Here is a 17,500-nt window from a genome sequence, read left to right on the forward strand (position 1 = left end):
ACACACACACACACACACACACACACACACACACACACACACACACACACACACACACACACACACACACACACACACACACACACACACACAGAGCGAGAGAGAGAGAGAGAGAGAGAGAGAGGTGGAGAGTGTGAGAGATATATATATATAGAGAGAGAGGTGCAGAGAGATGGACAGAGAGAGAGAGAGAGAGAGAGAGAGAGAGAGAGAGAGAGAGAGAGAGAGAGAGAGAGAGAGAGAGAGAGAGAGAGAGAGAGAGAGAGTGTGTGTGTGAGAGAGAGAGAGGTGCAGAGAGATGGACAGAGAGAGAGAGAGAGAGAGAGAGAGAGAGAGAGAGAGAGAGAGAGAGAGAGAGAGATAGAGAGAGAGAGAGAGAGAGACAGAGAGAGAGTACTCTGTTCTTTCCTGTCTGTGCATTGAGCCGATGGGCAAGAGTCCAATAATGACATCATCATCTCAACTCAGCATTCCAGACTGAGAACCATACAGAATTATTATTGTTATTATTATTTAGAAAGTGTCTTGTGTAAACATTCTGATACTGGAATTATTTATGACGGGTATTTCCCACTCATGCTGGAGAACATGCATCATGTAGTCGTGCATAATCAGGGTCTTGTGTGCTCTTGGTTTGTGTTGGTGTGTGTTCATGCCATTCGTTTCAATGGGGCTACTACACACGGACTGGTCAACACAACGTACACAATAGTAGAACATACTCATGTGTGATGGAGGTCATCTTGCACCTGTTCACCCCCCTCGGGGATCGAACCTGCATCCTCGTCAACTACAACGGTCTGGCAATGGGAGACACAGTACTAGTCTCTCGGTCCAACGAGACTGTATGAGGCTATCGGGAGGGAGGTTTTTCCAATGTTCCACGTCAACTCTGCTAGTTAGCCTCTGTTACACATGGATAGTCTATAGGAATTACAATGCAATACAGGCTTTTTTCCTAACAAGAAATAGTGTCACTGCTTTTGTCCTGTTTAATTTGCCTCAGACCAATCTGCTACGTGCAGCTCTCGCTAAAGTCATAGCCATGTTGTTACAGTATGATGTAGTTGAGTGTTTACAGCAAAGAGTGAACAGGCCCGTTGAAGGGCTTATCTGCAGTAAGAGGCTACAAAGAAAACAAGCCAGTTGAGACACATGCCGGATCTCAAATCGTGCACTTGTGGACTTTGGGCACTATTTTTCAATGTGTAATTTGTACGCTATACACCAGGGATGTCAAACTGAAATTGACTGAGGGCCAAAATCAAAATCTAGAATGAAGTCGCGGGCCGAACTCAACAATTATTTTTACAAATGGACTAAAATTGTGCATGCATGCACTTCATACTCGTAGTTAAATTGTGCATACAGTCTTTCCCATTATATTTTTTAGTTAAAATGTATCTGCACATCCTGTGACACAGCAAATTCCATGTTCAAGTCATGTTACGCTATACAGTTATGGTGTATGTGAGCCAACTGTAATACACATTTGAAATGATCTCGCGGGCCAAATAAAATGGCTCCGCTGGCCAATTTTGGCCCCCGGGCCTGAGTTTGACATCCCTGCTATACACACTGAAACATGAACACTGAAGTGCACCATTTGAGATCCAGTAACAAACTGTGTTGATGGCTGAGATTGTGTTGAGGAATGACTTGGTCACGAATGACTTACTGTACGGTAGGGGTGGGCGATATGACGATATTAAATCGTGAATCGTGATATTGAGTAAAAGATCGTCTCGAATCTGCCAAAGTGGAGAAATCGTATAGATCGTCTTGCAGTGAGGATGTTTATTATCAGCATCAGAGTGACGTTTTCTCACTTGTGTTGTTGTCTTCACTTTATTCTTTACATTGTTGTATTTCAATTGTACACTTTATGAGAGTATCATCAGTGTGTTAACATTTTATTGACTGCAAATTACAAATTGCAAGTATATGGAAGTTGTTTTTTGTTGTTTTTATTTTTTGGATGGAAGATCGTGATAAAAAATCGAAATCGGGATTTCATGTTAAAAAATCGTGATACAACATTTTTGCCATATCGCCCACCCCTACTGTACGGATGTGTATTGTGTTGTGTAATCTCACTGCAACATATAACATAATAATCTCAATGTGACTGTTACTGTAATCTCTATCGAATGGACAATAATCTCAATCTCATTGTTAATCTCGATCACACAGACAATACATGCACACAGCTACGCCAGATGCAGATCCAAATCTCTGGGTGCTACATGCTCAGTCAAACACACACACACACACACACACACACACACACACACACACACACACACACACACACACACACACACACACACACACACACACACTAACACACACACACACACACACACACACACACACACACACACAACACACACACACACACACACACACACACACACACACACACTAACACACACACACACACACACACACACACACACACACACACACACACACACACACACACACACACACACACACTAACACACACACACACACGCACACACACACACACACACACACACACACACACACACACACACACACACACACACACACACGGACACTGTAAACACGCTTGTCCATATAATTACAATTGACATTTGGCCGCTGTGATCTGAGACCTAAATACCCAGAATAGTGTGTGTGTGCGCGCGCCCGTGTATGTGTGTGTGTGTGTGTGTGTGTCTGAAGCCGAGTCTTCCCCTGAAGTGTCTGCTCTCTGTGACCGGAGTGTCATCTTTAGCATAGGATTTAGAGCTGGGGATTTACCCCACACACACCCACACACACATACACACCCACACACACACCCACACACACATACACACCCACACACACACACACGGCAATCCCCTGTCTAATCCATTCAAGTTTTTGTGTCACCGGAGCACACTCGTAAACACTGGCATTTGGCTGTGTGTGTGTGTGTGTGTGTGTGTGTGTGTGTGTGTGCGTGTAAAACGTAACTCTGTAGGTCTTTTCAAATGAATCAGAAGTTACCACTATTACAGAAATGTAAACTTAAAGTGACACACATAACAGAAAGAATAGGCCTTACATAAAAGTCTTGAAGTCTTAAAGGAACAGTCCACCCACTTTTGATTTTCACATATTTGCAGTATTTCCAAGCTTTATTCATGAATGTGCGTATCATTTTCTTCTCAATGTTTTCAGGACTTAGATATATTGGATCGGAATTATTAGCATAGCTTAGCATAATCACTAGAAGTTAATGGGAGCATTAGCATCAAGCCACAAGTGATCACAGGACGGGATTAAATAGCTGCTTTGCACTTTGGTGAATTTTACATTAATTTTAAAGTAGTTTATAAGTATATTTGAGAATGTTTTGTTTGTTCCCATAGACTTGCATTGATACGGTTAATTTGGCTATACTGTTAAACTAGGCAATGCAAACACAGACAAAACTTCATAGATAGACACTTCAACTCCTCACACGTGATCATGAGATCAAATGTGCAAATTTGTGGTCGACTGTAAAAACACCACCCATTTTGTGCCAGCAAGTTCTCACTGACATACTTTGCAACGTCGATCGTTGTCTGCCCCTCTCCTCCTCCTCCTCTCTTACCAGCATGTCTGCCCGCCACTCCTCCTATTCTCCTCCATTTGATCTCACCAGCATGTTGCTCCACTACTCCTCCTCTTCCCCTCTATTTGACCTTCCCATCATGTCTGTCCCCATTCCTGCTCTTCCCCTCCATTTGACCTTACCTGTATGTCTGCCGCCCCACTCCTCCTCTTCTCCTCCATTCGACCTTACCTTCATGTCTGCCCCCTCCTACTCCTCCCCTCTTACCTGTATGTCTGCCCCACTCCTCCTCTTCCCCTCCATTTGACCTTCCCATCATGTCTGCATCACTCCTCCTCCTCTCCTCTATTTGACCTCACCATCATGTCTGCCCCACTCCTCCTCCTGTACCTTGTTCATTAGCACAACAATGGGCCGCTGCATTATTCTGCAATCGATCCGACAGCTAAAAGTAGACAAAGGACACGCAGCCTTTTTAGAAAAGCACGGGGGAGAGAGTACAACTCTCAGAAGTGCTGGGGAAGAAAGGAAGCGCTCAATTGCTTTCTTCCCTTAAAAGACACTACATTGAAATGTAGGGTGGGGTGGGACTGAAGGGGTAAGGTAAGGGTAAGGGTGGGGTAGAGCAGGATAAGAATGAAACCACTAATGATTTTTACTTCGTCTTTGAGAGGTGTCTCACTTTGAAAGTCGAGTGTGAAGAGAAGAGAAATCTGCCATGGCACACACGACATACAGGGTCAGTCTAGGACTAGCAGAGATTCTTTAAGTATATAGAGATATGCCAACATAATAGGTTTCTATGGGCACCTAACATGACCAGGTTCCGGTCTGCCTAAATGGGCGTGTCATAATGCTCCTAGCATTGAAGAACAGTCCTCAGGTCTGCCTAGGTCTGCCTAAAGGGGGATTCCCCCCCCTCCCCCTTGCAATAATAGAACCCGGAAACAATGGGCCAATGGAACCTCTCTCTCTCTACTCTCTCTGCTACTAGTGTGTAGTAGAATAACTCTAGCACACTCAACATCACCAGTCTATGAGTACTACTGTGTAGTAGAGTAGCGTAGAGTAGAGAAACTTAAGCACACAACATACTGGGTCAGTCTAGGCCTACTAGTGTGTAGGAGAGAGAGATGCCTCCGACTGGAATCGAACCCGGGTCAAATTTGGCTACAGGTAGCACAATTTCAATGAGCAACATACATAGTTGCAATACCTGCTCTGGCCACCATCCTACACAGTGCATCTTTAACCCCTTAAGACACGGTTATAAATTAGCTGTTATCAGAATGGCAGTGACCAGGTAGTAACATATTACTAAAGGCCCAGGGCACTGTCATAGTGGTGTAGTAGTGTAGTAGTAACTCTCAATGTCTATTACAGCGTGCCACAGGAGGTACGGCGTGCACTAAGGGGCTACTATGACTTCAACCAGGCCCCTATCCTGGGACTTAAGTTACACAGTTTGGAAATTGGCTTTTTTTCTTTTTCGCTCACCACATGATACATACAGTACACTCACAGAGGGATTATGGGTATTTGCACTTCTCTCAGGGCGAGAGGGAACTCTCACACATTATATTGCACTTAGCTAATGCTTTTCATGCAGAGCACCTACTGTCATAGTATTACAGGGTATTGCTGCTCACACCTACTGTCATAGTAGTATTACAGGGTATTGCTGCTTACACCTACTGTCATAGTATTACAGGGTATTGCTGCTCACACCTACTGTCATAGTATTACAGGGTATTGCTGCTTCAACGCAGTCTCACCCCAAGTAGTCAATTTCTGAGTACCTTGGACCAGACTGCAATTTTTTACGTCTTGGGTATTCCTTCCACGTCACATTTTGACTATGTGGCCTAACCCTAAACCTATTCCTAAACCTAACCTCAATGACGTTATGCTGCCACAAGGGGCGCCTTTGAGGACATAGTCAAAATGTGACGTGGAAGGAATACCCAAGACGTCAAAAATTGCAGTCTGGTCAAAGGTACTCAGATATTGACTACTTGGGGTGAGACTGTGTAGGCTTTTATACCTACTGTCATAGTATTACAGGGTATTGCTGCTCACACCTACTGTCATAGTGTTACATGGTATTGCTGCTTACACCTACTCTCATAGTAGCATTACAGGGTATTGCTGCTTACACCTACTCTCATAGTAGCATTACAGGGTATTGCTGCTTACACCTACTCTCATAGTAGCATTACAGGGTATTGCTGCTTACACCTACTCTCATAGTAGCATTACAGGGTATTGCTGCTCACACCTACTGTCATAGTATTACAGGGTATTGCTGCTCACACCTACTGTCATAGTATTACAGGGTATTGCTGCTCACACCTACTGTCATAGTAGTATTACAGGGTATTGATCACAGCCCATGCAGCCATGTGGGGACGTGCTGGATGCCTTCCTCCAAGGCACTTCAGCCATGGATATGGGTGTTCAGTAAGGGCACATATTATTTCTATTAGTAAGGGTGGAATTCAAACCTGCAATCCTCTAATGTAAAGACCACCTCTGTAGCTTCCTAATGCACGCCGTTCCACTAGGAACACGGTAGTCACTGACAAACTACCACTACTACCATACTACACCACTATGACAGTACTCAGGGCCTTTGGTAGGAATACATTACGACTTGGCCATTGGCGTTCTGCTTACAGCTCATTTATAACAGGGGCCATGTTCACCATTAGGTTTCCCCCACTTTATAGGCGAAGGCGATGTGAATCCTCAACTCACGTATCTTGCACTCATCAATTTGTCTTTTTTTTTTTTGGGTCGCCATGACGCGTTCAACTCAAACACGGGCAATGTATGGGTATCAGCGCTTGAGGAGGGTAAGGGAACTCTTACTGTAAACTAACTGTACTCTTACTGTACATTTACCTTAAACTTACTGTACTCTTACTATAAGCTTACTGTAAAATCAATGTACTCTTACTATAAGTTTACTGTAAAATTACTGTACGCTTACTGTAAATTTACTTGAAACTTACTGTACATTTACTGTAAACGCATTATACCCTTACCATAAACTTACTGTAGTCTTACTATAAATTTGCTATAATGTTACTGTATTTTCACTGTAAATGTATTGTAGACTTACTGTATTCCCCCTGTCCTTACCATAAACTTACTGTAGTCTTACTATAAATTTGCTATAATGTTACTGTATTTTCACTGTAGATGTATTGTAGACTTACTGTATTCCCCCTGTCCGCATTAGACTTGTAAAGGTGAAAGGGATGTGAATGCCTCATCTCATCTCGTGTCTCTTGTTCTCATCTGCATTACCCCAGTGTCTACAGCACACACTACACAGGGGACTCAGAAATGCTAAAATCCTCACACACCACAAGAGTTCAGAGCAGCCTGAATCGCTGAAATAGCGATTTCTTTTCTTTAGCACAGAGAGCAAGAGAGAGAGAGAGAGAGAGAGAGAGAGAGAGAGAGAGAGAGAGAGAGAGATGGAAGGAAGGAGAGATAGATAGAAGGAAGGGGAATAGAGGGGAAGAAAGGGAGAGACAGGGTGGGGATGGAGTGAAAGAGAGAGAGAGATAAAGGGAGAGAGAGCGAGAGAGATAAAGAGAGAGGGGGGGGGGGATGGCACACACATTGGCATTCTGATGAGCGTTGGTTGACACTGGTAGTGAAACATAACAATGTTTTATATTATTATGTTAATATATAATAACAATGTTTTATATTATTATGTTAATATATAATAACAATGTTTTATATTAGTATGTAAATCTAGCGATGCTCAAGAGGAGGTCTGGCTAATGAACTCAACACACCATGTAATGCTATACGGGCACTTCTAACACAGCTAACCCCAGATCACACACATGCATACATACAAACACACACACACACACACACACACACACACACACACACACACACACACACACAGACACACACACACACACACACACACACACACACACACACATACAGGCGGGAGGGTTTAGCAGGTCATTTTCAGCATACCTGAAATAAGCATGGTTTAAGAGGACCACCCTTTCCCTTGATGTTACAGCTATGAAAATAACACCAAAAAATTTGCTTTTTTGTAACTAAGATACATCCGAGTTAAAATTTTACATTTTACAGTCACAGTCTGAAATAGGATTTCTCTGACTTTTATATGGTTTAGGAGGACATGTCAGAATGCATGTTTGCAAGGTCATAAATGTTTATTAGGTCGGTGAGAATACACATACACAGATATGAACAATATGTGGTTTAAAAGGACAAATGCAGATTAGAAGGTCGGTCCGAATACAATACACAGACATGGTTAGTATGTGTTACATTGGGACATATGTGGTATATCAGGTCGGTCTGAATACAATACACAGACATGGTTAGTATGTGGTATATTGGGTCATATGTGGTATATCAGGTCGGTCTGAATACAATACACAGACATGGTTAGTATGTGGTATATTGGGTCATATGTGGTATATTAGAACAGTGTGGATACACGTGCACTGATATATTTCAAAGGATAAAAGTGGGAAAGGGTGTCCATCTTAACACAATACACAGAAAAGATATGAATGGTTAACGGGGCAAGTATTAGTATGTGGGCATGCACATCATACTGTATGTAAAGGGACCTGTGAGAAGGCACTCCCTGCCATCTCATAATCTCAACGATTTTAAATACTGGTGAACGTTTGTTTGATTAGTCTGGACTGTCCAGGAGCGCACACGCACATTCATTCACACACACACACACACACACACACACATGAACAAGCGCACACAAGACCTCTCCGAGCCATCTCTCCTGTATGGCGTTCAGGCCGGCCAGAACAGAGCCGGTACCCGTGCTCGCACCAGTTACACTAAAGTGCTTATCTGTGAACTGGGCTCATACCGTGCTCTGAACTTTTCCCCCACGTGACTGACAGTCTCGTTGTCGTTTCAACTGTTCAACAGTTTCACAGTTCGCAATGGTGCCACTTATATGTTTGAATGACAAAAACTCAGAGTTACAGATGCGTTTTTGAAGAAGTGTCAAAAATCCCGCCAGCGGGATCTTAGACTCTAGAGGGTTAATGAACACATATTTTCCTCAAATCAATACTTTTGCTGGAATTAACAGTTGATATGTTGACCTTGTGTTATTGGCAATCTTATGCATGGATTGAATGTTTTGAAAAGGGCAGCACTTTTCTTTTATTCACAAAATAATGAATAGCACTGAGCTCTCTTTTGCTGATGAGTTAAACACATTTTATGCACGTTTCGACCTTGCCAACCCCATGGTGGCTGTCACTGAAGAGTCTAGTGGAACCTTTCATTATCAGTGAGAGTGATGTGAGGGGAGTGTTCAGAGGTGTACAGTAAATGGAAGAAAGGCAACAAGCCCTGATCATATTCCTGGCAGGGTTCTGAAATCCTGTGCTGATCAACTAGCCCCCGTATATGCTGAGATCTTTAATTTGTCACTTGCCCAAGCCGTTGTCCCATCTTGTTTTAAACACTCTATCATAGTTCCTGTGCCCAAGAACAGCAAGCCAGCAGGCCTGAATGACTATCGCCCAGTGGCCCTTACATCAGCAGTTATGAAGTGCTTTGAGAGGCTTGTGAAAAAACACATATGTGACACCCTGCCCAGTGCTTTCGATCCTCACCAATATTTCTATAGAGCAAACAGAAGCAGGGACGATGCCATCTTAAGCCTTCTACATACCACACTGTCCCACCTGGATGAGGGGAGGGGGAATTATGTTAGAATGCTGTTCATAGATTACAGTTCAGCATTCAACACCATTATCCCCCTGCGCCTGGCTGACAAGATGAGGGGGCTGGGACTCAACACACAGTTGTGCAATTGGGTGCTCAGCTTTCTCACTGATCGTCCTCAAGTGGTCAGAATAGGTGGAGGTGTCATTTCAAGTCAGCTGACCCTCAACATTGGCTCGCCCCAGGGCTGTGTTTTGAGCCCACTGCTCTATAACATCTACACACATGACTGTACAACCACCAGCCTACTGAGGAAGTTTAAGGTCTCCACTCCCATCCTGACCACCTTCTATTCATCAGCGGTGGAAAGTGTGTTAACAGGCTGTTTTACGGCCTGGTTTGGAAGCTGCACACAACAACAACAGAAGGACCTACAGAGAGTGGTGCGCTCTGCAGAGCGCTCTATCAAAGCCAACCTTCCAGGACTCTTGGGCCTTTACACTAAGAGAGTGGGAGCCAGGGCTAGGAAGATTATGCAGGATGTCTCACACCCCAACTCTTACATGTTCACCCTACTTAAGTCCTGCAGACGACTCAGAACCATTCAGGCCAGAACAGAGAGAATGAGGAAAAGTTTTTACCCCCAGGCAGTGCGACTGCTGAACAGAGACTTTTTTAAATAATAATTTTCTTTAACTTATTTCTCACCTTTTATTTCCTTTTTTACTTTACTTAATTTTTAATTTTTAATTTTTAAGATGCAGAGCTGATGACACCATCATCATTTCACTACAATTACCATGTATGTGACAAATAAAAGTACTTGAACTTGAACTTGAACTTGAAAATAACAAGCGTCTCAACTTTTTTGGAATCTGCTTTTGTATATTTCAGTGTGGTGTCAGCTGTGTGTGTGTGTTAGCCTAGAAATCTAGACGCCCCTAGCGACCGCAAATTGAATTTGCTCCCGGGGGCAGTCTAGCGGACCCCGGTCGTTTTGCGAGGCTGAAAGTTATCCGATGACAGGGCCAATCAAATCGCGAGGGGGGCCGGGCTACCTAGTAAACAGGAAACTTTCTAAGAAGAAGCATGGTGTCCGTCCGTGCTACGTACAGCACGAAAGTGTTTACTTAATTTAAAAAGCCTGGATGATATTACATTTCGTGGCTGACATGGATTGATGTAATAATACACCATGAACTTATCGGACACAAATAGATCTCAACACATTACCATTTGATCATTCGATGTTTTAAACTAGCTCGGTAAGCTAAGTTGAGCATTTTACAGAACCAGATAATCACACGCTATTATCAGACCACTACTGTAGGTGTAGAATGAAATTGCTGCCCCAATTTCTAATAAGACATATGCCATTAAAACGAGACATTTGGGAGCTTTGAAAGTCTTTGAGTAGCTTACTGAATAGATGGGAATGACACCTAGTCTACCAAGCTAGTGGCTAGCTAACCTGTCGTCAACAACACAGAGCTAGGTATCCAGCCTTGTATTATATTCCTGCCCCAACTGTATAAGTGAAAACACGATTTATTAGGAAACTTGTTTGTGGCTGTGGTCATCACACGCATTCACTGCTACGACGGCTGGAAGTTGCCGCTTCACCTACAAAGAGGCCCTCGCTAGTGGCTAGCTAACCTGTCGTCAATAACAGAGCTAGGTATCCAGCCTTGTATTATATGCCTGTCCCAAATTCTAATAAGATCCATGTCATTAAAAACGAGACATTTGGGAGCTTTGAAAGTCTGTAAGTCGCTTACTAAATAGATGGGAATGACACCTAGTCTACCAAGCTAGCGGCTAGCCAACGTATCCAGCCATGTATTAGTTATGGGTATACAGCTAGCTAGCTAACACCGAACATGCCATGTTGACAACAATCATAAATATAACCATTTAACAAGCCCCAAATTGCTCGACATTTCGCTGATTGATCAAGGAGGGCCATGTGGTTGAAAACGATGCATTTTTGAACTGTATAAGTGAAAACACGATTTATTAGGAAACTTGTTTGTGGCTGTGGTCATCACACACATTCACGGCTACGACGGCTCGAAGTTGCCGCTTCACCTACAAAGGGCGTGTCGCGTGTACGTTGTGAAAGACAGCTGTGACGTTACACAGAAGTGTGTGGGGATTGGTTGTTCCACCATCCTATTGCGTGACGTTGAGTGCTGAAGCAACCGTTTATCCCACCCACACTGCCGCCCAGCCCTCCTAGACCCTGGTACAGCTTTTTGCTGTACGGCTCTGGCTGCGCTAGGCTATGTGTGTGTAGCTCGGAGAAGAACACTGGGCGCCGCATGCATATTGCAGCGCTACAGACCACAACTGAAGTTTAGCTGTTAAGCCTGTAACGGTGCATTCTATTCGTATGATTTAATTTGGACATTATGCCTGAAGCGAGCGACCAACCGGAGCTACAAAATCCTCCCCCGTCGTTAAGATCACCCGTTTGGGAGCATTTCGGTTTCCCAGTGAAAACCTGCGACGGAAAAAAGTGGATAAAACGAAGGTGATATGTTGTCATTGTATTGGTGATGCCGGCTATACTGATGGCAGCACTTCAAACATGCTAACTCATCTGAGACGGCACCACCCAAGTGCTATTAGTTCTAGTTCTACCGGGACAAGAAAGAAAGCCCCCGTAGCGCAAACGCCACTGTTAGCTGCGTTCAAGCATCCTTTCAATCACAATTCCAACCGGGCTAAAGCCATTACAACATCCATTGGGGCTTTTATTGCATCGGATCTCAGACCCTATTCAGTTGTGATTGAACCACGATACGAAGTACCTAGTCGTCCACATTTCAGCCAGAAAGTAATTCCAGACCTTTACAAACAAACCAAATCGGCTGTCCTTGAAGAGTTATCAAAAGCATGTGCAATAGCACTGACAACTGACGGATGGACATCCAGAGCTAACGAGAGCTACATAACAGTGACGGCCCATCCCATCACCCCGGAGTGGAATATAGCTAGCCAGGTCCTGCAATCGAGAGCTATGCACGAACAACACACTAGCGCTGACCTAGCTGAGGGGCTGAAGGAGGCTGTGTTGGAGTGGAATTTGGAGAGGCCAGGGACAACAATTGCCGTCACAACAGACAACGCCCGGAATAAAGTAAATGCTGTGATTGAAGCTGGAATGGGTCCCCAAATTGGGTGTTTCGCACACACCATTAATCTTGCTTCTCAGAAAGCCACAAGCCTCAACCAACTAGCCAGACTGCTAGGCAAAGTGAGACGCGTCGTGACATTCTTCCACCGTAGCCTAACAGCTGCACACATACTGGAGCGTAAACAAGAGATGCTTAGTCTGGCGAAACATTGTCTTATTCAGGACGTATCCACTCGATGGAATTCGAGCTACGATATGCTTGTAAGGTACCTGGAGCAACAGGCAGCAGTGTACACGGGACTGACAGAACAGCCTCTCAAGAAAAAGGACATCAGCACATTGTCTGACCAAGTGGTGAGAAGGGCTGAGGAAGTGATTGTCGTTCTGAAGCCATTAAAGACTCCCACAACAGTCATAAACCGAAGCTACACCTTCAGCATCCATGATCCTGCCCCTCAAAGCCACAGTTCTCCACTCTATGGAGCCAAATGATGGGGACAGCGCCATAGTGACCCAAGTCAAGGCTGCCATCAGGGAAAACCTGGAAGACAGGTACTCCTCTTGCCAAGACTTCCTCCACAAATGCACAGCCCTTGACCCGAGGTTTAAATCTCTTCCTCATGTGGATGACGTCTGTTGTGACAGGATCTACAACAGTCTCAGCACTGAGATTGTGGCCATAGAAGAGGAGGTAATATGATAATAATAATAATAATAATAATAATAATAATAATAATAATAATAATAATAATAATAATAACAACAATAATAATTGACATGAGAATAAAATAATTTTTACATAAAATACGTTCCCATGTCCATTTGTATTGAAAATATTTGCACTTTTTTATTTTACAGCATGAGGAGGCCAAAGGGACAGCAGCAGCTGCTTCACCCTCACACACAGAACACCCAGAAGCATCTGAATCACCTCCTCCGGTCAAGAGGTCAGCGATGACCGAACTGTTTGGTGAGCTCTTCCAGACTGAGGTAGGAGACAAAAAGAATACTTTGCAGCAGGTCAAAAAAGAAGTTGCTGCATACAAGGCAGTGAGCAGCATTTCACTCGACTCTGACCCACTTCTATGGTGGAAGAACAAAGAGTCCACATATCCCCTCATTGCCAAGCTAGCGAAGCACTACCTTGCCATTCCTGCTACCTCAGTCCTGAGTGAGAGGGTCTTTTCAACTGCTGGGGACATTGTAACTGCCAGCAGATCTGCTCTCACTGCTGACAATGTGGACAAACTGATTTTCTTGGCAAAAAATATGAAGGTTGAGTAAAATTGAATACTGTATCACTAGAATTCTGGAGCTGAGTACTGTACTTGTGGATTTTTTTGTTCACTGTTTGAGAGGAATTTATAATTTTCAATTTTAATATTTTAATTTGTAACATTGATAACCATTTGAGAATATTTGATTTAACTTAATGGTACCAAGCAGCACTTAGAATGTATTTACGGTTTCAGCTTGTATGTTGACAAGTTTTTGGTTAAATAAACAACATGCTGAGGAAGAAAATGGTTTTGCATTTTTTCCCATACCGCACCGAAAACGTACCGAACTGTGACCCCCCTATACCGAATACGTACCGAACCGTGATTTTTTTCGTAACGTTACACCCCTATTAGCTGTATAGAGAGAGGCGTGTATGAGAGGTGGCCTTACCACAGTGTCCTGTGTGAGGCGGTGAGGCGGTGAGAGGTAATTATCCCTTCATGGTGTAGCTACTGGTGGAATATGGAGCAGACATTAACAGCAGAGACGAGATCTTTGAGACCAGTGCTCTCGACAAGGCAGTTGAAGACTGCCATAAACTGCCGTGTCTGAGGATGTTACTGCAGCTGGGAGCTGATGTTAACGCATGCGACTACAACAGTAGGACTACTCTCATCCGTACCGTGTCTTACACAAGAAGTTGCCCATAACAACTTTGAAACCATCCCAGTGTGAATGCGGTGACCCATTTGTGGACAATGTGACGTCGTTGTTGGTGTGTTATCTGAAAGAGGGCTTAGATAACAAGGACGCTGAGGAGGCAGCTGCCGTCAGACGATATTGCACTCGCATAGCAAACATGCTATTGGACCACAGGGCTCAGATGTTTGCAGGAACGGGTGACTGGAGGAGTATTATTACCAACCACTCTCACTCAGCAAACTCTGCAGGCGGTTCATACGCTAACTGCTGGCCCCGCTTCCACTGGAATCCAAAGTGGCGTTGTTGCCCCTCCTCCCATTGCTCCAGGACTTCCTGATTCCAGAAGTCAGCTTCCTGCGCTGGCCCAGCTGGGACAGCCTCCAGTGCCAAACCTGTCCAATCAGCAGAAGCAGCACGCCGAGCCGCCTGAATTGGAGAGAGCACATCACTGTCCTAAAAAGAAACCGAAACCTGAGGACCCAGATCTGAGAAGAAGACTGGGCGCCGCATGCACACTGCTGCGCTACAGGCCACAACTGAAGTTTAGCTGTATAGAGAGAGGCGTGTATGAGAGGTGGCCTTACCACAGTGTCCTGTGTGAGGCGGTGAGAGGTAATTATCCCTTCATGGTGTAGCAGAGACGAGATCTTTGAGACCAGTGCTCTCGACAAGGCAGTTGAAGACTTGCCTGATTTCCATAGACTTCAGAACTCGTACGAGATTCTGGTCTGACCTGGACAATAACGAATTGGGTTTCCAACGGGACTGGATAACCCGCCTCCCTTGGGTTGCTACTGGTTGAGCCCAGAAAGTGATCCATTTTTTTGCTCAATTTTTAACGAGAATTTCCCTTTGAACTCTTTCAATACCGTATCTACTGCTGTGGCAAAAGTTTGTCGCTGCTCAATTGTTGATACTGAATGAAGTGTTTCTGGTACCATCCATGGGTTGATTCGCAGTTCAACTACGTCACTGCCTTGAACATGCGCTCTACACTCGACGGTTGGAAATGCTGAAAGTTGATTGGTTCCCGACAAAGTGGGTGGGTTCCCGCTGTAGAGGGAAAGTTGGAAATGCTCCTCCTCAAGCTCCAGGCCCTAGTGTGTGTAGCTAAGCCGAACAGCGTTGTGTCACAGCTAGGGCGGAGCCCGGGTAGTTGAAGACTGCCATAACTGCCGTGTCTGAGGATGTTATTGCAGCTGGGAGCTGATGTTAACGCATGCAACTACGACAGTAGGACTATTCTCATCCGTACCGAAAGAGGGCTTAGATAAGAAGGACGCTGAGGAGGCAGCTGCCGTCAGACGATATTGCACTCGAATAGCAAACATGCTATTGGACCAAAGGGCTCAGATGTTTGCAGGAACTCAGCAAACTATGCAGGCGGTTCATACGCCAACTGCTGGCCCCGCTTCCACTGGAATCCAAAGTAGCGTTGTTGCCCCTCCTCCCATTGCTCCAGGACTTCCTGATTCCAGACAGCTACGCGGTTAATGGCAGCAAGAGCCGCTGTGATTGGTCCTCTCGAACAGGCTGCTCTGTGCTCGAGAACAAACAGCTACTTCCTTGTTCTAACCTTCACTGAGCTACAGACTATGAGATGTTCATTAAATAAGTTCCTCGTGCTTTGTAGCTTCATTTATTTACACGAACCAAAGACAACACAAGCACTTGCAAGTTACGATGCTGAAGTTAAATCGGGACAGTAAATAGTGTTTCCATAGTTCATTCTGCTTTGTGCAACCTATTCTCGACAATGAGCTTCTTCCTTGTTCCAAACTACTGCGGTGGCTAGTGCAATCAAAAATACAGGTTGACGTTTATTACATGTTTCATTTCCATTGTTGTTGAGCAACAGACATGCATAGTTTACTCCTTGTATTGTATTGAATCCTCACAGCACAGACCAGATCGAGCAAAAATCAAAACTGTCTGCGTTGACCTCTGGGCGACAGGCGGCAAAGAGAGTATACACAGCCCTCAAGGGGGTGAAATGAGATTCAGCCATAGACTCCTAACCTCCTCAAAAAGACAGGCCCGTTCACACTTTGCTGGAAAGAGACTCAACTGCATCATAACAGCATTGCTAAGACATTGAAGAGAGCCTTAAGTAACAGGTAAAGACTCCAAGATAAAGATCACTGCAATTTTGAAGACAATACAGGTTTAACATAGTCTTTGCAAAGGGTTTATAACTATAAATGTCCATAAAACAGTATAAAGCACAAGTCCTCATAAGTTATTCCAAAAGGCCATTGGGTAAAACTGCACTGATGAATAAACCAGTGTTGTTGTTGTTCATGAATCTGGGATTCTACGTGATTGTTCACTTAGGCTGTTGTTTCTCATCAGGATGTAGCTATGTTGATGCCTCAACAGCTTATTTACATTTTATTTATTTTGGATTTTTCTAGTAGCATCATCACGCACCACTCACCCTCGGCCTCAAGAACTGGCATTATTTGCTATTACCATGCTATCGGCACGTTAGAGCAACATCGCCACATTATGTAAGAGCAACATTGATAAAACCATGAATTAGCATATTATTACCACATTGTCATTGCATTATTACCATGTCATTAGCAGTCATTTTTGTTGGGGGGTGGGGGTGCATAACTGGCGTTATTGGAATGTTATCAACATATTATTAGTATGTTATAAGGGGTTATTTGTCATTGGAGGACACATCTCTATCACCTCATCATCTGAATTAAGGATAATGAACAATTTAGACCACATTTGCAATTCTATACAACATCTTGGAAAATGGCCGCAATTTAAAGTGGCAAATCAGATGTATTTGATTGTATTGGTCTTGATCACATATATGCTGAATTTCATGTGTGTATCATAATTTGCTTGGTCAATTTAGTGCAATAAATCAATTTCTGGGGTCTTTTCGGCGGCCATCTTGGAAAATGGCCGCCATTTCGAGTGGCATATCAGGTGTATTTGATTGTATTGGTCTTGATCACATATATGCCTAATTTCATGTGTGTATCATAATTTGCTTGGTCAATTTGGTGCAATAAATCAATTTCTGGGGTCTTTTTGGCGGCCATCTTGGAAAATGGCCGCCATTTCCAGTGGCATATCAGGTGGATTTAATTGTATTGGTCCTGTGTACAAACATGTCGAATTTC

At 43.9% G+C, this 17,500-nt stretch overlaps 2 protein-coding genes across 2 annotated transcripts in view; both read left to right on the top strand.

Moving 5' to 3' along the window:
* ntng2a (netrin g2a) overlaps window positions 1-17,500 on the top strand; it is a 188,382-nt gene that overhangs the window by 25,758 nt on the left and 145,124 nt on the right. The window lies entirely within an intron of this gene.
* On the top strand, window positions 12,353-14,104 carry LOC134445640 (E3 SUMO-protein ligase ZBED1-like). Its single transcript, XM_063194693.1, has 2 exons — window positions 12,353-13,122; window positions 13,290-14,104. The coding sequence occupies exons 1-2, from the start codon at window positions 12,874-12,876 to the stop codon at window positions 13,713-13,715; spliced, it is 675 nt and encodes a 224-aa protein (XP_063050763.1). The 5' UTR covers window positions 12,353-12,873; the 3' UTR covers window positions 13,716-14,104.

This window comes from Engraulis encrasicolus, chromosome 3, assembly GCF_034702125.1.
Source record: "Engraulis encrasicolus isolate BLACKSEA-1 chromosome 3, IST_EnEncr_1.0, whole genome shotgun sequence".
Classification (NCBI taxonomy): Eukaryota; Metazoa; Chordata; class Actinopteri; order Clupeiformes; family Engraulidae; genus Engraulis; species Engraulis encrasicolus.

What these genes read in the sequence shown, in the direction of transcription:
- LOC134445640 (XM_063194693.1), top strand. Translation starts at nt 12,874, where the DNA reads ATGATCCTGCCCCTCAAAGCCACAGTTCTCCACTCTATGGAGCCAAAT. An exon ending in TTGTGGCCATAGAAGAGGAG is followed by an intron (nt 13,123 to 13,289) that starts GTAATATGATAA and finishes TTTATTTTACAG; the next exon opens with CATGAGGAGGCCAAAGGGAC.